Raw genomic sequence first — 13,677 nt, forward strand, 5'->3', positions numbered from 1 at the left:
CAGCGCCATCTAGCGGACACCTGCGACTTTGCGATCCAAGTTAGAGTTCCTACACTAAGTTAAATAAAAACAAAAACAATACAATCACAAACAACAATATATATATTTTTTAACCCTATCCGACCCAATGTTCTCTACCATTTAAATACAATTAAATGATATGTAATCTTGTCTCGTGTGCACACAGGGGCAGGGTTTTTGTGTGGTCACAGGATGTGGTAGTGTAGTCGTTGTGTGTGTGACTGTGTGTCAATGTGTGTCTTAAACTTTGTTTTTTTTGTTGCAACATTTTTTAAAGGGTTGCAAAGTACAAATCCCGGGACTTAATTGTCCAAAAACAAGACAAACACCGTGAGTCAACGTGTATTTAAAAAAAAACAACGACACATTACTGTAAATATTTTAAAAAACAACAACAACAACAACAACAACAACAACAGAGCAGCCCAAACAAGTTGATACAAGATACATTAGAGACAATGTGTTTCCCCAGTTTGATCAAAAGGGAAATTAAATGAGTTTAACAAAGTTCACAATGACTGAGACAATGATCATGACACTGTTAGCATGACACACACAATAATAACATGATAAACAATAATCAAATGACACACACAATAATGACATTACACACACAATAATAACACAAACAATCATCACATTAGACAAGGAATGGTAACACAAACAATAATCACATGACACACACAATAATAACATGATAAAGGAATCATCAAATGACACACAAAATAATCACACACACAATAATTACATTACACACACAATAATAACACGATTAAGGAATCATCAAATGACACACACAATCATTACATTACACACAATAATAACACAAACAATCATCACATTAGACAAGGAATGGTAACACAAACAATAATCACATGACACACACAATAATAACATGATAAACAATAATCAAATGACACACAATAATTACATTACACACACAATAATCACAAAAAACAATAATTAAATGACACACACAATAATAACATGATAAACAATAATCAAATGACACACACAATAATCACACAAACAATAGTTACATAACACACACAATAATAACATGATAAATAATAATTAAATGACACACACAATAATCACACAAACAATAGTTACATAACACACACAATAATAACATGATAAATAATAATTAAATGACACACACAATAATCACACAAACAATAATTACATTACACACACAATAATCACACAAACAATAATTACATAACACACACAATAATAACATGATAAACAATAATTAAATGACACGCACAATAATCACACAAACAATAATTACATTACACACACAATAATCACACAAACAATAGTTACATAACACACACAATAATAACATGATAAACAATAATTAAATGACACACACAATAATAACATGATAAACAATAATTAAATGACACACACAATAATAACATGATAAATAATGATCAAATGACACAAACAATAATTACATTACACACACAATAATCACACAAACAATAGTTACATAAAACACACAATAATAACATGATTAACAATAATTAAATGACACACACAATAATAACATGATAAACAATAATTAAATGACACACACAATAATAACATGATAAACAATAATTAAATGACACACACAATAATAACATGATAAACAATAATTAAATGACACACACAATAATAACATGATAAATAATAATCAAATGACACAAACAATAATAACATGATAAACAACAATCACGTTAGATAATAAATGGTAAATACAAAAAATGATCACATGACACAAACGATGAGGGCACATAAATAAAGACATAATGTATAAATACACGAGAACACAAGTTTATTATGAGGTAAATATTATGTTCAGTGAAGTTTTCTTCTCTCTGATCTTCTATTATAAACAGCTGACAATTGTTTATAATAATAATAATACGTTTATAATGTGCTTGACTATGGTTTCAGTTCAACATATACTTTAGTGATGTAAACAAAATATAAACGTGTTTTAACTGAACTATTGTTCAATAACTGATAAATAAATGAAGTTTAATAACTTGAATGGTTTAAAAGACAGGAAAATATAAATAAACATACGTATTGCAGTTTATTAGTTATAGTTAACTTTCAGTTTATTAGTTATAGTTAACTTTCAGTTTATTAGTTATAGTTAACTATCAGTTTATTAATTATAGTTAACTTTCAGTTTATTAGTTATAGTTAACTATCAGTTTATTAATTATAGTTAACTTTCAGTTTATTAGTTATAGTTAACTATCACTTTCGTTTCACGTCTTTCTTCGCTGCGAGGTTTCGATTCTCCTCCAGACTCGCCTCTAGATCCAGACTCTCCTGGATCAGAACCTTCAGTGCTCGACATGTTCTGCTGGGGTCTGGACTGTCACCGGGGCTTCTACCTAAAGCGGACCAGCGCCCCGTCCGCGGCGGGTCTTCACCACCTGGACCTGGGTTCGGATGTGTCGGACCTGTCGGCGGGAGACTCTGTGCTCGCCTTCATCAAACCCAACGGAAACGCGTTTGTCATCAGAACCAAGAGACTGAACGGAACCAGAGTGACGAGCAAGCAGAGTGAGTGGTTAGCATGTGAAGCTAATGATGCTAGTTCGATATTTACGACAGAACAGGTGAGTTTACCTGCGCAGGTGAGTTATGGAAGTACAAGTGAGCCATGAGACTTTAAATATGAAATTAAGTAGATGTGTAAATCAATTAAATCTGACTTTATATTAAAAAATAAATAAAATAAATAATAATTATAATTTAATTTAAAAATAAATATTATTTGTATACAATTACATATATACAATTTATGTAAAATAGGCTATTTAAAATAAAATAAAATGTAAAAAAATAATTAGATATGAATAAATTTGGTGTAAAGAAAATAAATAGTGTTTACATCCGGTCAACCGAGGAGAAGCAATCGATCCCTGACGTTATGCTGTGACGTCACACAAAGGTCACATGACGCAGGAGTGAGCAACAAACACAAGTGATGCTGATGAAGTTTATAGAAGCAAATCTTTGTCATTGGACTTTGAATTTTAACTTATTAACTTAATTTTTACAGCATTAAAATAATACTTCGAATTTAAAAAGGGTCAGTGTCAAGATCAATCCAAAAAATTGTATTCAGTTTATATAAATTAAATATATATATTTCCTGTGACGTTTGCGTGACTTCAGGGATCGACTGCTTCTCCCTGGTTGCCCGGATGTTAACATTTTTTTAACTCATTTCTTATTCTAGATTTATTTACATTTAATTTGATATGACTTGTTTTCGATGAACGTATTAATCCATTAAGAAAACAAATGCTTGACATTTGACGTTTTTTAAATTCAAATTATGACTTTGATGCTGTAAAAATTCAGTGTTTTTAATTCAACTATTCAAAGTCTGACGCCACAGATTTGCTGTCATAGTAAATGTTGTAAACTTGTTGTGAACGTGTGTTGGTTCTGTCATGGGTCCGACTCACCTGGGGTCACGTGACTTGCAGAGCACTTGCAGTGGAGAGAGAAGTTCTGCTCCGTGTCCTGCAGGGACGACGCCGTGCACCTGCTGACGGAGGCGGGGAAGCTGCTGGACGTGGACTTGACTCGCTGCATCCCCAGGTGAACCTCGTCTAACGTGTCCTCACAGAACCTCTTGATCCGACCATGTTTTCACAGGCCCGTGGAAACTGCCCTGCGCTTCTCTCAGGTGTCCTGTGGGGGGCAGCACTCGCTGGCTCTGACCACAGGTACGACCACAGACGACACAAACAAGACAGAACCATTTAATCAATTTGTGTGTTTAGCTCTTTTTGTGTGTGTTCAAGTGTTTATGTGTTCAAGTGCGTGTGTGTTCATGTGTTTATGTGTTCAGGTGTGTGTGTGTTCAAGTGTTTATGTGTTCAAGTGCGTGTGTGTTCATGTGTTTATGTGTTCAGGTGTGTGTGTGTTCAAGTGTTTATGTGTTCAAGTGCGTGTGTGTTCATGTGTTTATGTGTTCAAGTACGTGTGTGTTCATGTGTTTATGTGTTCAGGTGTGTGTGTGTTCAAGTGTTTATGTGTTCAAGTGCGTGTGTGTTCATGTGTTTATGTGTTAAGTGTGTGTGTGTTTAGTTTTTTTGTGTGAGTGTTAAAGTGTGTGTGTGTGTTTAGGTTTTTTGTGTGTGTGTTCAAGTGTGTGAGTGTTAAAGTGTGTGTGTGTTTAGGTTTTTTGTGTGTGTGTTCAAGTGTGTGAGTGTTCAGGTGTGTGTGTGTGTTTAGGTTTTTTGTGTGTGTGTGTGTGTGTAAAGTGTGTGTGTGTTTAGGTGTTTTTGTGTTCAAGTGTGTGTCTGTTAAGTGTGTGTGTTTAGGTGTTTGTGTGTTTAGGTTTTTATTGTGTGTGTGTGTGTAAAGTGTGTGTGTGTTTAGGTGTTTTTGTGTTCAAGTGTGTGTGTTTAGGTGTTTATGTGTTCAAGTGCGTGTGTGTTCATGTGTTTATGTGTTCAGGTGTGTGTGTGTTCAAGTGTGTGAGTGTTCAAGTGTGTGTGTGTTTAGTTTTTTTGTGTGAGTGTTAAAGTGTGTGTGTGTGTTTAGGTTTTTTGTGTGTGTGTTCAAGTGTGTGTGTGTTTAGGTTTTTTGTGTGTGTGTTCAAGTGTGTGAGTGTTCAGGTGTGTGTGTGTTTAGGTTTTTTTTGTGTGTGTGTGTGTTAAGTGTGTGTGTGTTTAGGTGTTTTTGTGTTCAAGTGTGTGTCTGTTAAGTGTGTGTGTTTAGGTGTTTTTGTTTATGTGTTTGTTCAAGTGTGTGTGTTTAGGTTTTTTTGTGGGTATGTTTGTTCAAGTGTGTGTGTGTTCAAGTGTGTGTGTGTTTAGGTGTTTGTGTGTGTGTGTGTGTGTTCAAGTTTGTGTGTGTTCAAGTGTGTGTGTGTTTAGGTGTTTGTGTGTGTGTGTGTTCAAGTTTGTGTGTGTGTTTAGGTGTTTGTGTGTGTGTGTTAAAGTGACAGATTTAATTGTCGTAATAAACAAATGTAATCGATTCTCTGCAGACGGACAAGTGTTCTCATGGGGTCACAACTCCAGGGGTCAGCTGGGTCAGGGACCAAGAGCGCCGGAACACCTGAAGGCTCTGACCTCCATCCCGGTGGTCCAGGTCTCCGCGGGGGGGGACCAGAGCTTCTGTCTGTCCGTGTCCGGAGGAGTGTTCGCCTGGGGAGGAAACCAGAGTGGCCAGCTGGGCCTGGGAGACACATCAGGTACAGGAAGTGACGTCGACTCACGACAACAGGAAGTGACACGTCCATCGTTCCAGACCGAAGATCTCCGGAGCTGCTCACCTGTCTCGGCAAGAAGAGAAGCGTCCAGATCTCCTGCGGCCTTGAACACACCGCGGTCCTCGCCCAGGTGTGTGTCGACGCCGATGATGTCATCCAATCAGAACCGTATACATGTGGTGGTTCCGCTTGTCCAGGACGGCGCCGTGTTCACCTTCGGTTCCGGCGAGTTCGGTCAGCTGGGTCACAACTCCGTGCGGCGCGAGCTGCGCCCGCGGCTGGTGGGCGAGCTGTGGGGGGCGAGGGCGGTCAAGGTGGCGTGCGGCAGGTACGCTCGTGACGCTCCGATGAAGGTGCTGGTTCTTCAACTCTCCGGTGTCCAGGGCTCACACGCTGGTGCTGACCCGCTCCTCCGGGATCTTCTCCTTCGGCTCGGCCCGGCGGGGTCAGCTGGGTCGAGGCGAGGAGAGTCCGTCGGTTCCGCTGCCCGTCCTGCTGCCGGAGTCCGAGCGTCGGATCGGGAACGTCTTCGCCGGAGGAAACTTCTCGTTCGCCTGTTGGACGCGTCAGGTACGAGTCGTCATGACGACAAGAACGAGAGGGGGGGGTTTGACCTTCGACCTGTCCGCACGCAGGAGCCCAGGTGCGCCGGGAGTCGACTCGAAGACCAGGTGGACGTCTGGGTGTCCGGCGAGATGTCGTGGAAGAAGATGCAGAAGTGAGTGAGGAGCAGGCGTGAGGTCAGCAGACGTTCATGTGTCTCGTTCACAGGAACGTCCAGAGAGCGTTCTCCTCGGCCCCCACCCTCAACCAGAGCTACCTGGAGCACAGGTGAGTCTCCACGGTTTTTATTGATAATAATGTTGCTGGTGATGAAAATAATCATTCAAATGATGTTGATAAAACTAATAATAATGTTAATAATAATGTAGATAGTATTAGTAATAATGTAACTGATGATGACAATAATAATTAAAATGATGTTGATAAAACTAATATTAATGTTAATAATAATAATAATGTTACTGATTATAATAATAATAATTAAAACAATGATGATAAAAATAATAATAATGTAGATAGTAGTAGTTATAATGTAACTGATGATGACAATAATAATGTAACTGATGATAATAATAATTATTAAAATTAAAACCATAATAAAAACAATAATTTAGAAAGTATTAGTAATAATGTAACTGATGATGACAATAATAATGTTAGTGATGATAATAATAATTATTAAAATTAAAACCATAATAAAAATAATAATGTAGAAAGTATTAGTAATAATGTAACTGATGATGAAAATAATAATGTTACTGATGACAATAATAATAATTAAATGATGTTGATAAAACTAATATTAATGTTAATAATAATAATAATGTTACTGATAATAATAATAATAATTAAAACAATGATGATAAAACTAATAATAATGTTAATAATAATGATGTATTATTATTATTATTATTATTACATTATTAGTAATAATGTAACCGATTATGACAATTATAATGATGCTGATTATGATAATAATTAAAATTATGTTATGAGGACGAGCAGGAACAAGAATCCTTCAAATATTATTATTTATTATTTAAGTCAATCCGTGTTTGTTGCTAAAGTATTAGCATAACCTCTAAGTGAGCAGCTCGAGGGCTCCACCCCGTGTTCACATGATGAAACTACATGTTGATGAGAACCAACGTACGGAAGTAGATTTGTTCGCTTTAATAAAACAAAAAAATGCTTCAATTAGTTTTATTATAATTTTTAATTTTTCAAAGCTGCTTTCATTAAAAAAGGATCTTCCATTAAAAAAAAATCGTGTTTCCATATGAAAGATATTTTCTTTGTACTTCAATCAAAAATATAATTAAAAAAGAAAATTCAATCAAAAAACATTTTTCGATTGAAAAATGATTCCTTCAATCAAAACAATATTTGAATAAAAAAATAATTCCTTAAAGAAAAGAAAAGAAAGTAGCTTTCATCAAGAAAATATATTTTGAATAAAAAATTCATAATAAAAACATTTAAAAAAAACATCAATTATTCAATAATAAAAAAAACAACAAAATATTTAAATAAAAATAAAGTTGCTGCTGCTCCATCTGACTTGAAAGAAAAAGTCAACAATAACTATTTTTTCTATGTCAGTGTTTTATTGACGTTGTTTCTTCTTCTCAGCAGAGACAAGCATTTCCAGACGGACGACACACACTCGGGTCTCGACCTGCCGGCGGCCGGACGAGCCTTCAAGAAGCTGCTGAGGACGGACCACGTGTGGTCTGAGGTGCTGCCATGAGAGCCGTGAGGTTCTTCAGTCGGAGTGACTTCTTCCTCCGGTCGCCCACAGGTGGAGGCGGCGGTGCTGAGTCTGCTGCCCACCCTGGAGCGCTGGCCGGCCGGCGTGGAGGGTCTGAGGCTCCACCTGCTGCTGCTGGAGCTGCTGCACGCCGCACACCTGGTCAGGGGGCGGAGCTCCAGGCTGGCCGAGGCGCTCGCCGTCGCTTCGCTGAGGCTGGGCCGGCGCCACCAGGAGGTCGTCGGTGGGTCTGGCGTTTCACAGCTGTTTTACTCGTGTCCTCTGTCACTGTATCCTCTCGGCCTCAGTCATTGCTGGGATCTCGTGGGATTTCCGCAGCTAAAGTAGGAATGAAATCCCACAAGATCCAGGCGATGACTGAGGACGAGAGGATACAGTGAGTCCAGCAGCTTTTAAAGCTGATGTTTGGACATATTTTGGTTTGAAAACAAATGAAAGCAGTTACGACTTCGTCAAGAGTCATGTGGTCTGTAAATACTACAACACCAGAGTCAAGTACTGGACAATACTACACATATATACTTGTTACTACACTATCACAACACCAGAGTCAAGTACTGGACAATACTACACATATATCCTTGTTACTACACTATCACAACACCAGAGTCAAGTACTGGATAATACTACACATATATACTTGTTACTACACTATCACAACACCAGAGTCAAGTACTGGACAATACTACACATATATACTTGTTACTACACTATCACAACACCAGAGTCAAGTACTGGACAATACTACACATATATCCTTGTTACTACACTATCACAACACCAGAGTCAAGTACTGGACAATACTACACATATATCCTTGTTACTACACTATCACAACACCAGAGTCAAGTACTGGACAATACTACACATATATACTTGTTACTACACTATCACAACACCAGAGTCAAGTACTGGACAATACTACACATATATCCTTGTTACTACACTATCACAACACCAGAGTCAAGTACTGGATAATACTACACATATATACTTGTTACTACACTATCACAACACCAGAGTCAAGTACTGGACAATACTACACATATATACTTGTTACTACACTATCACAACACCAGAGTCAAGTACTGGACAATACTACACATATATCCTTGTTACTACACTATCACAACACCAGAGTCAAGTACTGGATAATACTACACATATATACTTGTTACTACACTATCACAACACCAGAGTCAAGTACTGGACAATACTACACACATATACTTGTTACTACACTATCACAACACCAGAGTCAAGTACTGGACAATACTACACATATATCCTTGTTACTACACTATCACAACACCAGGGTCAAGTACTGGACAATACTACACATATATACTTGTTACTACACTATCACAACACCAGAGTCAAGTACTGGACAATACTACACATATATATACTTGTTACTACACTATCACAACACCAGAGTCAAGTACTGGACAATACTACACATATATACTTGTTACTACACTATCACAACACCAGAGTCAAGTACTGGACAATACTACACATATATACTTGTTACTACACTATCACAACACCAGAGTCAAGTACTGGACAATACTACACATATATCCTTGCTACTACACTATCACAACACCAGAGTCAAGTACTGGACAATACTACACATATATCCTTGCTACTACACTATCACAACACCAGAGTCAAGTACTGGACAATACTACACATATATCCTTGTTACTACACTATCACAACACCAGAGTCAAGTACTGGACAATACTACACATATATACTTGTTACTACACTATCACAACACCAGAGTCAAGTACTGGACAATACTACACATATATCCTTGCTACTACACTATCACAACACCAGAGTCAAGTACTGGACAATACTACACATATATCCTTGTTACTACACTATCACAACACCAGAGTCAAGTACTGGACAATACTACACATATATACTTGTTACTACACTATCACAACACCAGAGTCAAGTACTGGACAATACTACACATATATACTTGTTACTACACTATCACAACACCAGAGTCAAGTACTGGACAATACTACACATATATACTTGTTACTACACTATCACAACACCAGAGTCAAGTACTGGACAATACTACACATATATACTTGTTACTACACTATCACAACACCAGAGTCAAGTACTGGACAATACTACACATATATCCTTGTTACTACACGATCACAACACCAGAGTCAAGTACTGGACAATACTACACATATATACTTGTTACTACACTATCACAACACCAGAGTCAAGTACTGGACAAGACTACACATATATCCTTGTTACTACACTATCACAACACCAGAGTCAAGTACTGGACAATACTACACATATATCCTTGTTACTACACTATCACAACACCAGAGTCAAGTACTGGACAATACTACACATATATCCTTTTTACTACACTATCACAACACCAGAGTCAAGTACTGGACAATACTACACATATATACTTGTTACTACACTATCACAACACCAGAGTCAAGTACTGGACAATACTACACATATATCCTTGCTACTACACTATCACAACACCAGAGTCAAGTACTGGACAATACTACACATATATACTTGTTACTACACTATCACAACACCAGAGTCAAGTACTGGACAATACTACACATATATCCTTGCTACTACACTATCACAACACCAGAGTCAAGTACTGGACAATACTACACATATATCCTTGCTACTACAGTATCACTATACATTCTATTGTTGTCCCTGTATCGTGATAAGGGTCCTGGTGGGCGGTGCTGCCGGCACCCACGAAGGTGAAGTACGTGGCGGTGTGGCGTCAAGCCTTGACCTCTGTACTGGCCTGCACTCCGGTCCCTCGCTGCAGTGCCAGAAACCTGCTGAAGGTCCTGCAGTTCTTGTACGAGGTCAGCGAACCCTTATCTTCATGTCATCCAACATGAAGTCCATCAACGTCGTTTCTTCTCACAGACCAACCGTGGCGTCGACGAGCAGATCCTGGACTCTCACTTCTGCCTGAGCTTCAGTAGAGAGTTTCTGATTTCAGAGTTGCTTCTGTGGACCCATAAGCGGCAGAGAGTCAACGGTTCACAGATGCCGCTCATCCTGCCGGACTTCCCCTGCGTCATGAGCCTGGCAGTGAAAAAGTACTTCTTTGACTTCATCTGTCAGACCTTCAAGGTTACCTCCCTCACGCTCGTACGCCGTTCTTCTCACCGACTAACTCTGACTGCTGATTGACTACTAGATACAAGCGGTATCGCCCTCGCCTCTGTTCTGGGAGTGGTTCCTGGACGAGTCCCTCCGGCTGGACGTCTCATCCGTGTCAGTCCTGGAAGACACTCTGACGCAGCTGGCGGCTGTCGATCACGTTGACTACAAGAAGCCCCTCGTGGTATGGATTCCACATGCGTGAGCTTCACTGAAGTTGCTCCTCACTCACGGTCTGACCTTCAGGTTTCCTTCGATGGGAGTCAAGACAACGACAGAGGCGACGTCAAGGACTTATTCTACAAGGTGTTCCATGAGCTGCTGACAGAAGAGTCAGAGTTCTTCATGCTCAGTGACTCTGAGGAACTCACCTGGTTCTCCTCCACCGTTAGTTTAACTTTGCATCTTTGATGTCTTTGATGTCTTGAGTGACTATGATGTCTGTGGTTTCTTAGGTGTCTTTTGTATCTGGTACCTTTGATGTATCTGGTACCTTTGATGTATCTGGTACCTTTGATGTATCTGGTACCTTTGATGTATCTGGTACCTTTGATGTATCTGGTACCTTTGATGTATCTGGTACCTTTGGTGTATCTGGTACCTTTGATGTATCTGGTACCTTTGATGTATCTATAATCGTTGATGCATCTGGTACCTTTGATGTATCTGGTACCTTTGATGTATCTGGTACCTTTGATGTATCTGGTACCTTTGATGTATCTGGTACCTTTGGTGTATCTGGTACCTTTGATGTATCTGGTACCTTTGGTGTATCTGGTACCTTTGATGTATCTGGTACCTTTGGTGTATCTGGTACCTTTGATGCATCTGGTACCTTTGATGTATCTGGTGCCTTTGATGTATCTGGTACCTTTGATGTATCTGATACCTTTGGTGTATCTGGTACCTTTGATGTATCTGGTACCTTTGGTGTATCTGGTACCTTTGATGTATCTATAATCGTTGACGCATCTGGTACCTTTGATGTATCTAGAATCTTTGATGCATCTGGTACCTTTGATGTATCTGGTACCTTTGATGTATCTGATACCTTTGGTGTATCTGGTACCTTTGATGTATCTGGTACCTTTGGTGTATCTGGTACCTTTGATGTATCTGGTACCTTTGGTGTATCTGGTACCTTTGATGTATCTGGTACCTTTGATGTATCTATAATCGTTGATGCATCTGGTACCTTTGATGTATCTGGTACCTTTGATGTATCTGGTACCTTTGATGTATCTGGTACCTTTGATGTATCTGGTACCTTTGGTGTATCTGGTACCTTTGATGTATCTGGTACCTTTGGTGTATCTGGTACCTTTGATGTATCTGGTACCTTTGGTGTATCTGGTACCTTTGATGCATCTGGTACCTTTGATGTATCTGGTGCCTTTGATGTATCTGGTACCTTTGATGTATCTGGTACCTTTGATGTATCTGGTACCTTTGGTGTATCTGGTACCTTTGATGTATCTATAATCGTTGACGCATCTGGTACCTTTGATGTATCTAGAATCTTTGATGCATCTGGTACCTTTGATGTATCTGGTACCTTTGATGTATCTGATACCTTTGGTGTATCTGGTACCTTTGATGTATCTGGTACCTTTGGTGTATCTGGTACCTTTGATGTATCTGGTACCTTTGATGTATCTGGTACCTTTGGTGTATCTGGTACCTTTGATGTATCTGATACCTTTGGTGTATCTGGTACCTTTGATGTATCTGGTACCTTTGATGTATCTGGTACCTTTGGTGTATCTGGTACCTTTGATGTATCTATAATCGTTGACGCATCTGGTACCTTTGATGTATCTAGAATCTTTGATGCATCTGGTACCTTTGATGTATCTGGTACCTTTGATGTATCTGGTACCTTTGATGTATCTGGTACCTTTGATGTATCTGGTACCTTTGGTGTATCTGGTACCTTTGATGTATCTGGTACCTTTGGTGTATCTGGTACCTTTGATGTATCTGGTACCTTTGGTGTATCTGGTACCTTTGATGCATCTGGTACCTTTGATGTATCTGGTGCCTTTGATGTATCTGGTACCTTTGATGTATCTGGTACTTTTGATGTATCTGGTACCTTTGGTGTATCTGGTACCTTTGATGTATCTATAATCGTTGACGCATCTGGTACCTTTGATGTATCTAGAATCTTTGATGCATCTGGTACCTTTGATGTATCTGGTACCTTTGATGTATCTGATACCTTTGGTGTATCTGGTACCTTTGATGTATCTGGTACCTTTGGTGTATCTGGTACCTTTGATGTATCTGGTACCTTTGATGTATCTGGTACCTTTGGTGTATCTGGTACCTTTGATGTATCTGGTACCTTTGGTGTATCTGGTACCTTTGATGTATCTAGAATCGTTGATGCATCTGGTACCTTTGATGTATCTGGCACCTTTGATGTATCTGGTACCTTTGATGTATCTGGTACCTTTGGTGTATCTGGTACCTTTGATGTATCTGGTACCTTTGGTGTATCTGGTACCTTTGGTGTATCTGGTACCTTTGATGTATCTGGTACCTTTGGTGTATCTGGCACCTTTGATGTATCTGGTACCTTTGATGTATCTGGTACCTTTGGTGTATCTGGTACCTTTGGTGTATCTGGTACCTTTGATGCATCTGGTACCTTTGATGTATCTGGTACCTTTGATGTATCTGGTACCTTTGATGCATCTGGTACCTTTGATGTATCTGGTACCTTTGATGTATCTGCTACCTTTCAGGTATCCGCTACCTTTCAGGTATCTGCTACCTTTGATGTATCTGGTACCTCTGATTGTCTGGTACCTTTGATGTATCTGCTACCTTTGATGTATCTGGTACTTTTGATGTATCTAGA

The 13,677-nt window shown here is 38.9% G+C and overlaps 1 protein-coding gene across 2 annotated transcripts in view; it reads left to right on the forward strand.

Moving 5' to 3' along the window:
- Window positions 1-2,294: 2,294 nt before the first annotated feature.
- Window positions 2,295-13,677, forward strand: part of LOC148074369 (putative E3 ubiquitin-protein ligase HERC4) — an 18,197-nt gene continuing 6,814 nt past the window's right edge. Inside the window, exons 1-15 of one of the 2 annotated variants that reach the window (XM_087798044.1) lie at window positions 2,295-2,592; window positions 3,528-3,642; window positions 3,700-3,770; window positions 5,042-5,248; window positions 5,305-5,396; window positions 5,464-5,594; window positions 5,650-5,836; window positions 5,902-5,984; window positions 6,038-6,097; window positions 7,463-7,568; window positions 7,632-7,824; window positions 10,362-10,507; window positions 10,572-10,781; window positions 10,849-10,995; window positions 11,058-11,198. In XM_087798044.1, coding sequence (XP_087654170.1) covers window positions 2,382-2,592; window positions 3,528-3,642; window positions 3,700-3,770; window positions 5,042-5,248; window positions 5,305-5,396; window positions 5,464-5,594; window positions 5,650-5,836; window positions 5,902-5,984; window positions 6,038-6,097; window positions 7,463-7,568; window positions 7,632-7,824; window positions 10,362-10,507; window positions 10,572-10,781; window positions 10,849-10,995; window positions 11,058-11,198 — 2,100 coding nt within the window. In that variant the 5' untranslated portion in view covers window positions 2,295-2,381. The remainder of the gene's footprint in view (window positions 2,593-3,527; window positions 3,643-3,699; window positions 3,771-5,041; window positions 5,249-5,304; window positions 5,397-5,463; window positions 5,595-5,649; window positions 5,837-5,901; window positions 5,985-6,037; window positions 6,098-7,462; window positions 7,569-7,631; window positions 7,825-10,361; window positions 10,508-10,571; window positions 10,782-10,848; window positions 10,996-11,057; window positions 11,199-13,677) is intronic. The other variant, XM_087798045.1, reaches the window with a different exon arrangement.

Source organism: Callionymus lyra, chromosome 8 (genome assembly GCF_982586985.1).
Source record: "Callionymus lyra chromosome 8, fCalLyr1.hap1.1, whole genome shotgun sequence".
NCBI lineage: Eukaryota > Metazoa > Chordata > Actinopteri > Syngnathiformes > Callionymidae > Callionymus > Callionymus lyra.